This window comes from Aulonocara stuartgranti (genome assembly GCF_965226115.1).
Source record: "Aulonocara stuartgranti genome assembly, chromosome: 22".
NCBI classification, from domain to species: Eukaryota; Metazoa; Chordata; class Actinopteri; order Cichliformes; family Cichlidae; genus Aulonocara; species Aulonocara stuartgranti.
The window spans coordinates 26,622,508-26,635,636 of record NC_138957.1 but is presented as its reverse complement, the minus strand read 5'-3'; the positions used below and the strand labels follow the sequence as shown (position 1 = coordinate 26,635,636).

General features: G+C 39.5%; 1 protein-coding gene across 1 annotated transcript in view; it reads left to right on the top strand.

Annotated features, from left to right (window-relative positions):
* Nucleotides 1-13,129, top strand: part of sdc2 (syndecan 2) — a 46,710-nt gene that overhangs the window by 29,671 nt on the left and 3,910 nt on the right. Inside the window, exons 2-4 of the mRNA XM_082521726.1 lie at nt 7,845-7,959; nt 8,728-8,900; nt 10,867-10,987. Of these exons, the coding sequence (XP_082377852.1) occupies nt 7,845-7,959; nt 8,728-8,900; nt 10,867-10,987 (409 nt within the window). The remainder of the gene's footprint in view (nt 1-7,844; nt 7,960-8,727; nt 8,901-10,866; nt 10,988-13,129) is intronic.

Here is a 13,129-nt window from a genome sequence, read left to right as displayed (position 1 = left end):
ATATTTGTGTTAACAACCAGATGAATGGGTGTGCCTAATCAAATGGCTAGTTGAGTTTTGCTGTGAATCGTGCTGCTTTTTAATTGTAGCAAAATCTTGCGGCTGTTTCTGAAAGGACTGACGATTATTATTTGTGAAGGATTAATTAAGTGTGATTCAGATATCATGACCTTACTAAACAGAATTGAGATGGTAACCAACTGTTGGATTTTTAATTACAGAATTTTTAGATACTAGTTTCCTTTATTGCGTTATTCTAATAATTCTCGCTATAATACTTTGCTCTATGCAGATAAAATCATCCCTTTCTGCAACAGTCTTTTGATTACGGGTGATTTATTTGTTATTGTGAAACTAACTACTTAACTGCCCTCAATTAAAGTGGATTTATCCTTAATTTTAAGGATTTAAACTGATGCAACAGGTCCCGGGACTATTACTTAGACTTCTTGACATTGGAAATAATGCCTCCACTAAGTGAATCTTTGCCTCTTCCTCTTCTTCTGCCTAAGGGTGTAGGAGGACCGCCTCGTGTGCTCCTCTCAACTTGCATTCCCTCCTTATTTCTGCTGTTTTTGTCCTGTCTGCTGTGATGAAGTCCACGATATGAAGGAGGCAGTGGGAGAAAAAGAGAGTGGGCTTGGTTTGTCGACAGGAGGGTGAAACAGGGCAGAGCACGGGTGCTGCTCAGCAGACTGTCTTGCTATATTGACCTCCTCTATTGAACTACAGCAGGCCAAGTAGAACAGATAAAGTAAAGTCCAGCAGGCCAATCTGCCATCTTTACTTTGTTAATTAGGGATTAACACACTATTTATTTCACTGTGTCTTTCTTACACACACCTGCCCTATTATTGACTTCCAGGACAGAACCAAGCCGACAGCGCGCTCCATAGAGTAAAGCTAATACAGGATACACATGAAGAATGTTGATGTTACAACATATTTCAGTAATCATGTAGTAAATTAGGACTTAAGGCTACATAGAACAATAGTTTTCATGAGTGCAGCCTATACATCCTTAAAGTTACTGATAGATGTTGTTTTTCCTATTTTAAACCCCTTTTTTCTTTAAATCACATATTTTTTTTTCATCCCCTGCTTTCACTGCAGAATAAATAAGAATGGCATTACTCTTCTCATGTAGCTGTCCACAAGAAAGCAAAGAAGTGTGTTTTAAGATTTCAGTCTAGCATGTCTAAGTGCTTCAAAGCCTAAACCCTTGCTGTGGAAAGCAACATCTTGAATGCTCACATCTTTTCTTTCCTTTTTCCTCTTTTTTTAAAATTTCTGTGACATGTGCATTACCTCACAAACACCCTATGAACTAAAGAACGGTAATACAACTTATAAATATAATAAATAATATAGATACACAAGTTATTCTCAGGCAAAGATGATGAATCTTATTACGTCTCAGCTCTGTGGCACAAGACGGCACATGGCAGGTTTCTAATTTGCAGCTATTTTGCTAGAAAGATGTCAAAAAGTGAAACATCTCCATGCAGCCTAGATGACATCTAAGTACCATAATGTCTTCCAACTGCATGCTAACAAAGTACGGCATTAGGATTGCCAGTCTCAGATAATTATCAAGTTATTGTCGGTGCATTTCCCCACATCCTCCAACTCTGAAACACAGCAAACCTTTAAGAGCCACTTAACATTTAAATTTGTCCAATAATAAATCATTAATATGATGTAGCGCGCTTCACCAGTGTAAATTTGCTCCCTGAAACAATGTCTAATAAAAGAAAGGAAATGTATTAAGCTGAAGGAATATCTGAAAGTGGCTAGTGTAAGTGCATATACTCTAGACATTCTGATTAAATATTGAGAAGGTACTCCTGTAAAGCACAAAGACGTGAAGTACAACGACAGTGCTTGAAAAGCAGAGTTTTTTTCCCCTCTCTTTGGTAGTTCTTTTGCAGGCACCTTGCAGTTCTGTGGTATACTTAAAAAATTGTTAAGAACCAGAGAAAGCGTCAGACCAGCGAGGAAAGATCTGAGACGTTGTCTGTCTGCTGGCCCCTGTGCACTTGTTTTCCACATTTTCTTCTCTCTGAAGTTGGTGTTATGATGTGTGTGTCTGTGTATTCGTCTCGCGCCTTCAAGATGTGAGGGCTGGATGAGTGTGTGTGTGTGTTCCTGTGTTGGCACATGCGTGTGTCCCATGGGCTCTTTCATGGACACGCATATGCTTGTGTGAGTGTCTGCATTCCGTTGAGGAACAATATTTCCCCTGGCCTGAATTGAAGTTGAGCTAATATTTGTTGTGTTTGGGGAGAGAGCAGTGTGTCAACAGTAGAAAGTGAGGACCCAGGCACAGATGAGATGGCTCCATTTCACCCATGTATCCTCTAATTCTTACTGTCCCGTCTCTTATAGAAAAAGAGAGGTGCAAATATGCCTTAAAAACCCTGCTAGACATGGACTTAGCAATTTTTGACGAGCTTTTAGCAGGGCATCCTGAGGCTACAAACTTCTCTTCAGCAGTGGCTTATTGCCCCCTTGCCTCCCTCTCTCTTTTCTCATCCTCTCCCTCATTTGTTCACCACTACCCTCCCTTTTATCATCACTCTCCTCTGTCATTGCCCTCCTTCTCTGTCATCTGTTTTGCACAATCCTAGTCTCAAGATCTTCATGCAGTCGTTGGATGTATAGGTTAACCAGACAGAGTGACAGGAAAATGCAGCCGGACAGACCTCCTGCTGGCCTATTAGTTCATTATCAGGCAGAGGTGCCAGATACAGCAGCTCTTAACAACTAATAGAGCATACATTGCAAGCCACTACCTCATTACAGCAGCTCGCCCTCCTTTTTGCTTGCCTTCATTTGCTCTGTTTTTGTCGATCCCTTTATCTCTTTGCCTTTCACTGTCTGTGAGCTTGGTCAGACTGTGTAGGATCTGCTTGTTAAGGTGTCCAAATGAGATTCTGTGTGTGTGTGTGTGTGTGTGTGTGTGTGTGTGTGTGTGTGTGTGTGTGTGTGTGTGTGTGTGTGTGTCTCTACAGACAGTGCCCTTGTGTGTCTCCGTTTATGGGAAGACTCTAGTTATTCACCGTGATGATAAAAAGGTTTGGATAGTTCTATCAAGGCCGTGACAGAGCCGATTTTCTCTCAAATGAATAAGACAAAAAGCCAGCAGCTCTATGGTTTGGTATTGAACCTACATTTGGTTAGTGTAAAGGGTCAAGTATTTTATAACTCTTGATGAACAGCAACCTCTGAAGCCACAACTGTTTACTTTAGTGGCAGTGCCAACCTTCACAGGGTACTGGTTATACTACACGATGCAACAAGGAATGTATAACTGAATACTTCTTTCTTAGAAGGCCAACTTTTTATTTGTAACGGAAAGATTATGGTTCTCAGAAAAGTAAATATTCTCGTTGTAAAGTTCAAAAGATTAGTAATGTCAGTGTGGGCATGGTCTGGATTAAAGTACAAGGCATCGCCTCCACTAACACCAATTTGACTTGCTGCTGCAGTGAGACTCAGACAGACCTTTTGCGCTATACTATCACACGACGTTGCATGGCCATTAGGGCTGCCACGATTAGTCGACTAGTCACGATTACGTCGACTATCAAAATCGTCGACGACTGATTTAATAGTCGACGCGTCGTTTGAAGCTTTGTAAGATCCCAAAAGACGCAGGAATAAGTAGCAGGATTTAAGAGTGTAATAACGGACTGAAACAGAAGATGGCAGCACTGCATGTACAAGGATGCCAGCTGCCGTTAAACCCCGAAGAAGAAGTGTCCCAGAATTCATAGCGCGGCCCATCGCGGCCCTGCTCAGTTTCCGACAATGGCGGCAGCTAGTTAGTTTTAATATTACTCTTATTATTCTTTCTGGGCCACAAAATAAACGTTTAACATATTTTCAGGCGAGAATGTAGCTGTGTAAACCTCAAATATCTGCTCAGTTTATCAAGACACCGCATATTTTCAAAAGCGCTCCGACGTTTTCGGAGACGTCTGTTACCCACTAGCTCCATAGCGAGCTGGGGGCTAGGTCACTAGAGCCGTGAGAACACCGGACTCTGGGCAAATCGTTTTCAAACCCACCGCCGTCTTTCGCTACTCAGGTTAAACATGATATATGAGTCACTTAGATAACTTACAAATGTTATTGTTTGGCTTTTTTCAGTATTTTATTTGTTCCTGAGTAAATCGGTTTGTCTGAGATTAAAGTTATAGTTTTTACACAGCTGAATAAACGTCAAGCAGACAGCTGATTATCAGAAGTGTGAGATGCTCAAGAATTTACTCCGGTGTCCTGTTATATTTTAGATAGCAAGGAGTTTATTAAACTTCACCGAAACAATCTGCAAATTTCATTAAAATTTAATAAACTATCATCTTGTCTTTATTTTTAGTTAGCACAGACCTTAAACACTTAAAGCTGTAAGCTAATGATAGTTATATAAGAGCAGATGCTGCTGGTGCAATAAGCTGTAGTTTTACGTCCAATGGATGATGATCTGATTAGTCGACTAATCGCAAAAATAATCGGTGACTAGTCGACTATCAAAACAATCGTTTGTGGCAGCCCTAATGGCCATACATCAAAAATTGAACCAGGCTCATATCAGGGCATAGGTGCACGCGACTGTACCCGAAGAAGGCAGGTATTCAGTACTTCTATTAACACCAAGCAGAGTAAATAGCACCCTGTGAAAAGAGTATACTGATATTGCTTTGGATTATAGACTGAATTACTACTGGTCTAATTTTTTCTTTTCGCTGAAATTTTACATTAGTCTTCGGATTTCTTATTTCTTATTCTTACTTATTTCCAATTTTTCTGATTTAATCGGTACTTTTTGAGCAAAAGGACAGTATATTGGTTTCTGGGTTTATAAGAAGTAATCTTTAAATTGATCTTTTGCTGTGTAATAGATGGCTTTATGAAATTGTTGCTAAAAGTTGCTAAGTTGGATAGTTCCTATTAGATCCTTATCACTACCCCTTCCTGCACTCAATCCTTTTTACAGCACTATGGGACTTTTTAGGTAACTGTTGCTTAGACTAGAGCAGCAACACAACAGTGAAGCAATGTAATAAAAAAAAAGTGGGCTTCTGCAAATCTGTTTGGTAGCTAGTTTTTGGTGTTTGTCCTGCTTTAGCTGGTAGCAGATTGATGTCTGGGTCAGCGTAAAGCCTGTGATAAGGGCTAAAAGCAGAAAACAAACTGTAAATGTCACTGGATTGATAAAGAGAAAGAGAGCAACGTTTATCAGGCCTGTTGTGTCTGTGCACACTTTTCTGTGTTAGTGATAAAGTCAGCTTTATCAAGTTTATATTGTGTAGACTCACAAGAACGCATGCTTTTTAGTTTCTTTGTCTCCCTGAGTGTCAGAGTCGCTGAAGTTTATCGAGGTCAGACCTTTTCGTCCTCTCCGATCTGCACTGATTTTGTGTTGCAGTGAAGCTTGCACAGTTGATCCACTCTAATCCAAAAGCTTTGTTTACACAGTTTTGTACCTACATGTCTGAAATATAAAAGGGAAAAAAAGTCTCTACATGTCTGAAAATCTCGAGAGATTTTCCTGTCTGCTTTCGAGAGATGTGAGTGTCACTACAGTTTGATGTAGCCTTGTTGCAACCACCGTAAGCTGAAATTCTTCACAAAAAATTATTTTACCGTGTATATAGTATACTATCACAAAATATATAACAACAATTATACCCCAAGATTTAAAAAAAAAACTATAATTAGCTACTAAAATGTATATCACTTTTTGTTTTATTCATTCAAGTGTTTAACAATGTGCTCAATTGCTCACTCTAATATGTGTCTTATGTGTATTTAATTAATATTTATGAATGCTTGCATACATTTGTAAAACATGTATACTTATGCATGTGTGTGTGGCCTCAATCTCGTTAGTGGTCTTTGTCACTATTTAATCTGTGGCCTACCTCCTTTCGGTCTATTGTGCCTATATCTCCAGTGCATAAAGGCCTATGGACCCGTGGGGGAGGGGGCTGTTTGGAGGAGAAGAAAGGTTAAGATAAAGTTGCTTTGAACAAATTCGCTCTTTGATCAGGTGGTTCACTGGTGAAAGGCCTTTTTTCCACAAGTCAGTTGTGAGAGGAGAGATGGATAAACGTATTGTTCTGTTTCATCTCCCTTCTGTCTTCCTTTATCCTCTTTCACACTGCTGTGTAGTCCCTGCCTCTTTTGTTATGGAGAGTGACTGTGTGGAGTCGTGAAAGAAAGGCCAAACACATATGTGCACACAATGACTTAAAAGCAATGTGTTAGAATGCTTAGTGTAATTGGAAATGCCGAGAAACATCAGGAATGCAACTGAAAGGAAAACTTTTCCTGTCTCCTCTGCTTCCTTTAATTCATAGAAGTAAGAGCGTTTAATAAGCCAAAATGCTTGAATGTTTGTTGCTTTTAAAGTGTTTTTTGTCACTACAAGATAAATACTTTGCATTTTTGACTTCTGAGCAGCCAAAACAAGCAACTCAAACAAGCTGTGTTCAAACACGGAACATGTAAAACTGGTATAAATGAGAGGTTTTGGCCAATTTTCCTAAAAAGAAATAAAATAACAGACTTCGAGACAAGCCAATTGATTTCCTGCAGTCTAACCTGTTTTCCCCCCTTTTATCATCATGAAAATATCTTCAGGGCAGACGTGGAGCTGTAGCAACCAGCTAAATGGTACAAAACACACAGATGCACAGCAACTATGTATAGGGGGGTCTTTTGAAAGCAGGGCTATTGTTATAAGAAGGGGCAGGACAGCCAAACACAGATTGGCGAATGGGACTTTAATACATGTTGCCATGGACACATTTATAGCTAGTCCAGTCACACACACTCAACACAACATGTACATAGCAGCGTCTAACATACTCACTTACTGATATTTTTCCCAATGTCCACCTGGTGCTGGAAAATCTCTTTTCTTATCTTATTTCCTGTTAGAATTTCAACTTACACAGCACGTCAGGAGGTGCTTTCTAAACACACATTCACTGTCAGACCGTGTTCTTTTTAGCCAATCACTCCATTAAGCCAGAACACAAACATTCCCACTACACTGGGCTGTTGTCTAGGCGATGATGCTGAGAGAGAAGCTACATGTTCTGACTGGTTAGTCATCTGTGCTTCATTGAAGTAAAAAAAAAAAAAGAACAGGTGTCATCTACTCCAGCAGTTTAGTTCTAGTGATGCCGATGCCAGTCTGTACAGTTATGATTGATCTGTATCAGCGCTTATGATGAGCAGATTGGTAACAAGTAAATTAATAACTACATATAAGATTTGTATAACTACAGATGTTGGGGAAATCTTTTTGTTTCGCATGTCGGAAAGAAATAAAACAAAAATAAAAAGGTATCAATCTTAAAAATTGTTTACTGGCTGGGCTCTAATTTTGTGACAATGTTATCACGTTAAAGGTAGTGTAATTCTTGGCTGCTTAAGCTTAAACAAAGGGTGATATGTTAATGTATTTTATGCATATGCTGTGTTTAATATGTTGAGAATTCCTAATTCGCAGTGAAGACTGCAACCTATTATTTTAGTCTTTGTATTTCCTTCTTCAGAAATTTCACTGATAGCAGTTTTGAGTACAAAGGAGGTGTTTATTTCTGGCATTTAAAACAGTAAACAGCCAAAGTGTGCTAAAAGCAGAGTTACTAATGATTTAAACGGTACAAAAATAAAAAAAGCTGGACACTAGGTTTTGATTTAAGCTCGTGAATGGGTGAAAACAGGATACGTGATTATGTGAAACTCCTGCATGTCAGCAGTAAATCGGATGTATAAAAAAGTCGCATGAGTCTTCAACTCCTTGTTATCTTGTTATTTTACAGATAGCACAAGCACCCAAGATTCCCTCACAGGCCGATGACTTATACCTGGATGACACAGGCTCAGGAGGGTACTACCCTGAAGATGATGATGACTTTAACTCAGGGTCTGGCTCAGGTAAGACATTTTCGCACATGCTGACGGAGTTGGGTGAAGACGCTCACTTACAGTCTTAGCAAGTAATCTCTCAGAGGCATGATGACATCCATTCTCCCGTCCACTGCTTGTAACTTTTCTGAGCTCTGAGTTGTTTTGTTAGTTTTTTTTATTAACCAGCAGACTTGAGCTGTGTCATAATTTCTTCCCCCCTCTTCTCTTTCTTTAATCACCTTCCTTTCTCGCCTTTGTCTATTCTTTGTTCGCTGCCTCTCTCTCACTCGATTTTAAATTAAGATTGCCTTGTCACTGAGACTGCTGTGGGCAAGTGTGCAAATTTTACATGTCTTTTTTATTAGTTCTTTGCTCTGCTCGCCTTAAGCACCTTTATAACACTCATTCCTTGGTCAAAAGTAACTCTATTTTTGAAGAGAGTTGTATAAATCCACAGAGAAAAGGTCAGAGTAGGTAAAAGGAGCGCAGACTGTGATCAATAACCCATTCAATACTGTACAGAGTGTATATCCTATTATTCTGCTCTGCCACTCTATGTTCTATTGGAGATTAAAACTGCAAATACATTAAAATGAATTCCACCAGTGTGAAATTAAGCAAGACAAAGTGTGTAATTCCAGACATACTGATATAATGTAAATCCATATTTTACCTCTTTGCACCCACATATCATAATCTTTACATTTTATTCTGTATTATAACATCCAGTGAAACTAACTTCCCATTAAGGATGCAGCAGGAATTACACTGACCAGATATGCGTGTTTCTTCTAGGTGGTGGTGAAGAAGCGATAGAGGAATCAGTGACTGTCACTATGGTTTATATCGAGCCCAGTGTAGGACAACCTACCCAGGATTCCACAAAAGATTTCACCCCGAGAATGGACACAGACCCGGTTAGAGAAAAATCCGGGAAGAGCATACCAAGGAAACCATTCACAACAAAGGTAAGATGTCACTTATGTCTGTGCCATAGAACTTTTATAGCACCAGACAAGAGTTTAGACGATAATGTTGCAGTTGGCCTCAAAGTGGGTGGGATTGGCAGCTATGGTATAGGTGGGAAGGTGGGCCGTATACCAATCAGAGGCTCAGTGGATCGCTTCCCAGCTCCAACTGTCCATGTTTTGAAGTATCCTTGGGCAACTGAATCCCGAGTTGTCCCCAATGCAACATTAGAGTGTGAGTATGTGTTTGAGTGTTAGATAGAAGTGCTTAGGTGTAGATAAGAGCATTCTATGAAAGTGTGTATGGTGGGGTGAATGAGACTTTGAGTGATCAAAGTTGAGTGGAAAGGTGTGTCATTTACTACTCCCATTGTTTTAACTCACTTTGCTAAGCTAAATGCCGTTTGGGTGTTTAATTATAGCTTCAAGACATGCTCCTCAAGTACTTGCAAGGAAGCAGAAAAGATTATAGCCCTAAAAATGAGCTATTCCTTCAAGGAGACATTAAATGATTAAATGTCTTAAGTGTTTGTATCTGTTGGGATACATAGAAACACCACCAGGGATGCTGCTGGTGGAAAATTCTTGCTATGAGCTCAATTTTTTTTTCTAAGCAGCTATATTTTATAATGCCACTTTGTGACTCAGTCATTTGTAATCACGGTGGCTCATCTGTAACTGTCATGACTCAACAGAGAGTAACACAGTACCTCAGTATGTCTTTAGCTGACCCAGTATGCCATGAAATCCTCTATAATACCAGGAGCTGCGAGGTTGCTTTCAGGATAAAGATCAAGTGCTCATGTCAGATCTCACTGTTTTTGCCCCATTGCAAATTATGGAGGATTACATCTCTCTTGGACATAAGCACATATTCTGGAAGCATCCTAGATTTCATTTCTGTGTTGCACTCTTACTGTAACATGCTGGATACTACATCTGTTTGGGATTAGTCGTCAAGGTCTCAACTCCCTAAGCCTACCTGGACATGTTCCATTTTTTCCCTCTTGCCACTGTCCTGTCTTAGGCCAAACGTGCTGGCTCACTTCCATTTTGGCACCTTGCACACTTCTTACTGTTGTTTGAAAAAATACATGGGCCCAAATAGTTTGCCTAGTTTTCTACATGTTTAAAAAAAACCTTGGGGTCACTGGCTCAGTTTTTGTTGCCTACTTTTCCAGGGGATTCCACTAATCTCTTTGGAATATCTGGATTTGTTACATTTTCATCTTTATTCAGCATTTTTAGATTTCACTGGCCAGATTACATTTTAGCCCCGCCTCAATTTTTGAGTAGACAGCCGTACTAAAAATTTGTTTTTCCTCTAAAAGGTAACTATTTGGGAAAATGCACACATTAGTTAGATGACCTCTCATGTGTCTGAGCTAATACTAAAGCAACAGCTAGTTAGTGAAGCTTAATATACAGCATAGACTGATTACCAGACGCTACAATAACATGTGCTTACCTCTGAAATCGTATATTTTCCTAGAAGCTTTGCCAACACTGTAAGGTTTCAAGGAATCAGAAATTGTACACACAAACCCTTAACTATCAGTTTTTCTCTTAAGCAAGATAAAATAATTTGCTTGGTCCTCCAGCTGTTTCCATTCTTTATGTGAAGCTAAGCTAAATGGGTGCTGGCTTTAATTTCATAATAAAAAATATTGGACATGTTTGAGCTTTTTATCAGTCTTTTTCATTTATCAAAAGTTCAAAGCAGGAAACAAAAAAGTTCCAAAAATATTAAACACATTCTTTACATCTGGGAATGAAACCTCAAATGGATTTGGCCATCATGCCAAGAAAAACATATGTACCCACATCCTCTAAAAGCAAAAAAGGACTATAGGTGGATGGAATGTGAAAGTTAGCAGTAAATAAGCTTGCCCTTAATTTTTCAGCTTCTTTTTTTAAAAAATCAACAACTTTCTTTTGGCTCTTCCCCCACCTTGTCTTCGCCCAGGCACCAGTGCCAGATACAGAGGACACGCAGAGGACTAGCACGACTAGCACCCCCGGCTCACCTCCAAATCCCGTTGAGGTCCACACTGAAAACCTCTTCCAGAGGACGGAGGTGTTGGCAGGTATGTGTCGTAGTATGCCAGAGCAGACACCAAACCAAATATACAGTGCTGTGCAAAAGTCTTGAGTCTTTCTTTTTATTTTGCTTCCAAGGAGACAGACTTTTTTGGTTTGGGGGTGGGGGGAGTTTTCTCAAGTGGTCTTGAGAAATAGTTCTTAAGGTTTTCTGATGGTCTTTCAAAGCTTGTATTTGAACATTGGCTGCTTTGTGTGTCACTTTAAGCCCAGTGCTTGTATGTGACCATTTTCAGAGGAATGTTTTTTGTTGTTAAGCCACTTAACACTGACCTATGAGTCCTTCAAGTATAGAAAGGGGACCTAACTTGAGGGATGAAGCAGTGTTGTTTCCACACAACAGACAACTTAGTAAAGAATCACTTTTAAATTGTATCTTGAGGCAGAGCATCGTTTGTTCCTATTTTGTTACTTGAATCTACAAAAACTGTCAAAGATAATACATTTTGACATGCATAAAATAGTATTTTTGCGCAATCAAAGTGATTCCCAAAGAGCTTTTATGTTAGTTCAAAACCATACCTGCATAGGAAGACACAATGGGACACAATTAGTCGTGGATTGGCCTCCACAGAGTTCAACCTTAACATTATTGAAGTAGTATGGGATCATGATGACAAAGAATGGAACAAAGGGCAGCTAACATCCAAAGAAGAGCTTTGAATGTCCTACAAGAAGCCTGGAGAACTATTCCTGAGGACTGCTCAAAGAAATTAATGCAACGCTTACCTAAGAGAGTTCAGGCTGTGTCAAAGAGTAAAAGTTGCTGGAACAAATACTGATTTTTGTTTATTCAAGCTCATTAGATTGTAAAACCTTGACTTAAATTTCAGAGAGTAGGATTATATAGTATTCATATTTGTTTCAGTGTTTTTGATGTGCCAATTTGTTAAGTCTAGGAAAACAAGATACCTATTTTCCCAAAGTGTTTGTTCAAACGTTCCTCAACATCATTATGTTCTTTCATGTGTTTAAGTAGTCATTTATCTTTCCATCCCCTCAGCCTTCCTTCATAATATGTTACGTGAGCATATTTTCAACAAACAATCTCTGAAATCTCAGTAATATTATCCCTGAAGTCTCTCACCTGAACCAGAATAGCTGCTTCATAAATGTTCCTCTGTGGGACCTTGCAGAGTTCAGACCATCGTGGATGTTTCAAGTGTGTGTTACTCGGTTTGAATACATAAAAGAGGATGGAAAGGAATATTTCTGACTCAAAACCGCCGAGCTCTCTGATGCTGTATCTATCTCCATGTGTGTCTGAGGGAAACCTTGATTGGCACCTACTTTGCTGCGATATCCATCTGGTGTTGGCAAAATGCAGAAACAACATCAACAAGGACAAATCAGGACAGCCTCAAAGACTTTTCCTTTCATTTCCCTCCCACTGATCAACTCACTTCATCTTTTGGCATATTGCTCTTGGATCGTGATAGGAAAAAATATTATTGCATGCAGTCTTTGGATAAAGTCTGAGAAAATTGAAATATACCTGGTCCTCTCCCCACTTCCCACCCCTGCAAAAACCCACCATCTTTTGCTCTCTTCTCCACCTCTTCTCTTCCTCTGGATTATATTCATTACTTTTCGTTCCCCTTGTGACTTCTATAAAAAAATAATTGCCCATAATGTAATTTTCACAATTCTCTCTGTATTGCATTACTGCTTCTTGGAGCTCGGCAGTTGGGTGTGTAGCAGGGTCTTTACCCCTGAGAGAGCAGGGCTAGTCAACAAGTGGAAACCTAAGGTGCAGCAGAGGGCAGATTGTAGCACCAGGAGAGACCCTAAATAGATTTAGGAGCTATAAAGGAACCTCATGCAGGCATAATTGAAAGGGAGGGATTTCAGGGTGGGTGGATTTCATTCAGAGTCCCCTTATGGTAGCCTGCTATTAGCCCACTGGTGCACTGCACAGTGTGTCCTCCACAGAAAGTCTAACTTCTAGTATCTCTAAACTGCATTTCACTATCCTGAATGGATATTTCTGAGACATCTTCCAGATCAGCATGTATTTAATGTATAATACAGGATGGCTGCTGAAAATGTGAATTCATCAGATGGTGGAAAAATTTGTTTCAAGCTTAAAAAATGAAAAGCAGTCACAAAAAACATGATGTAGTATAACA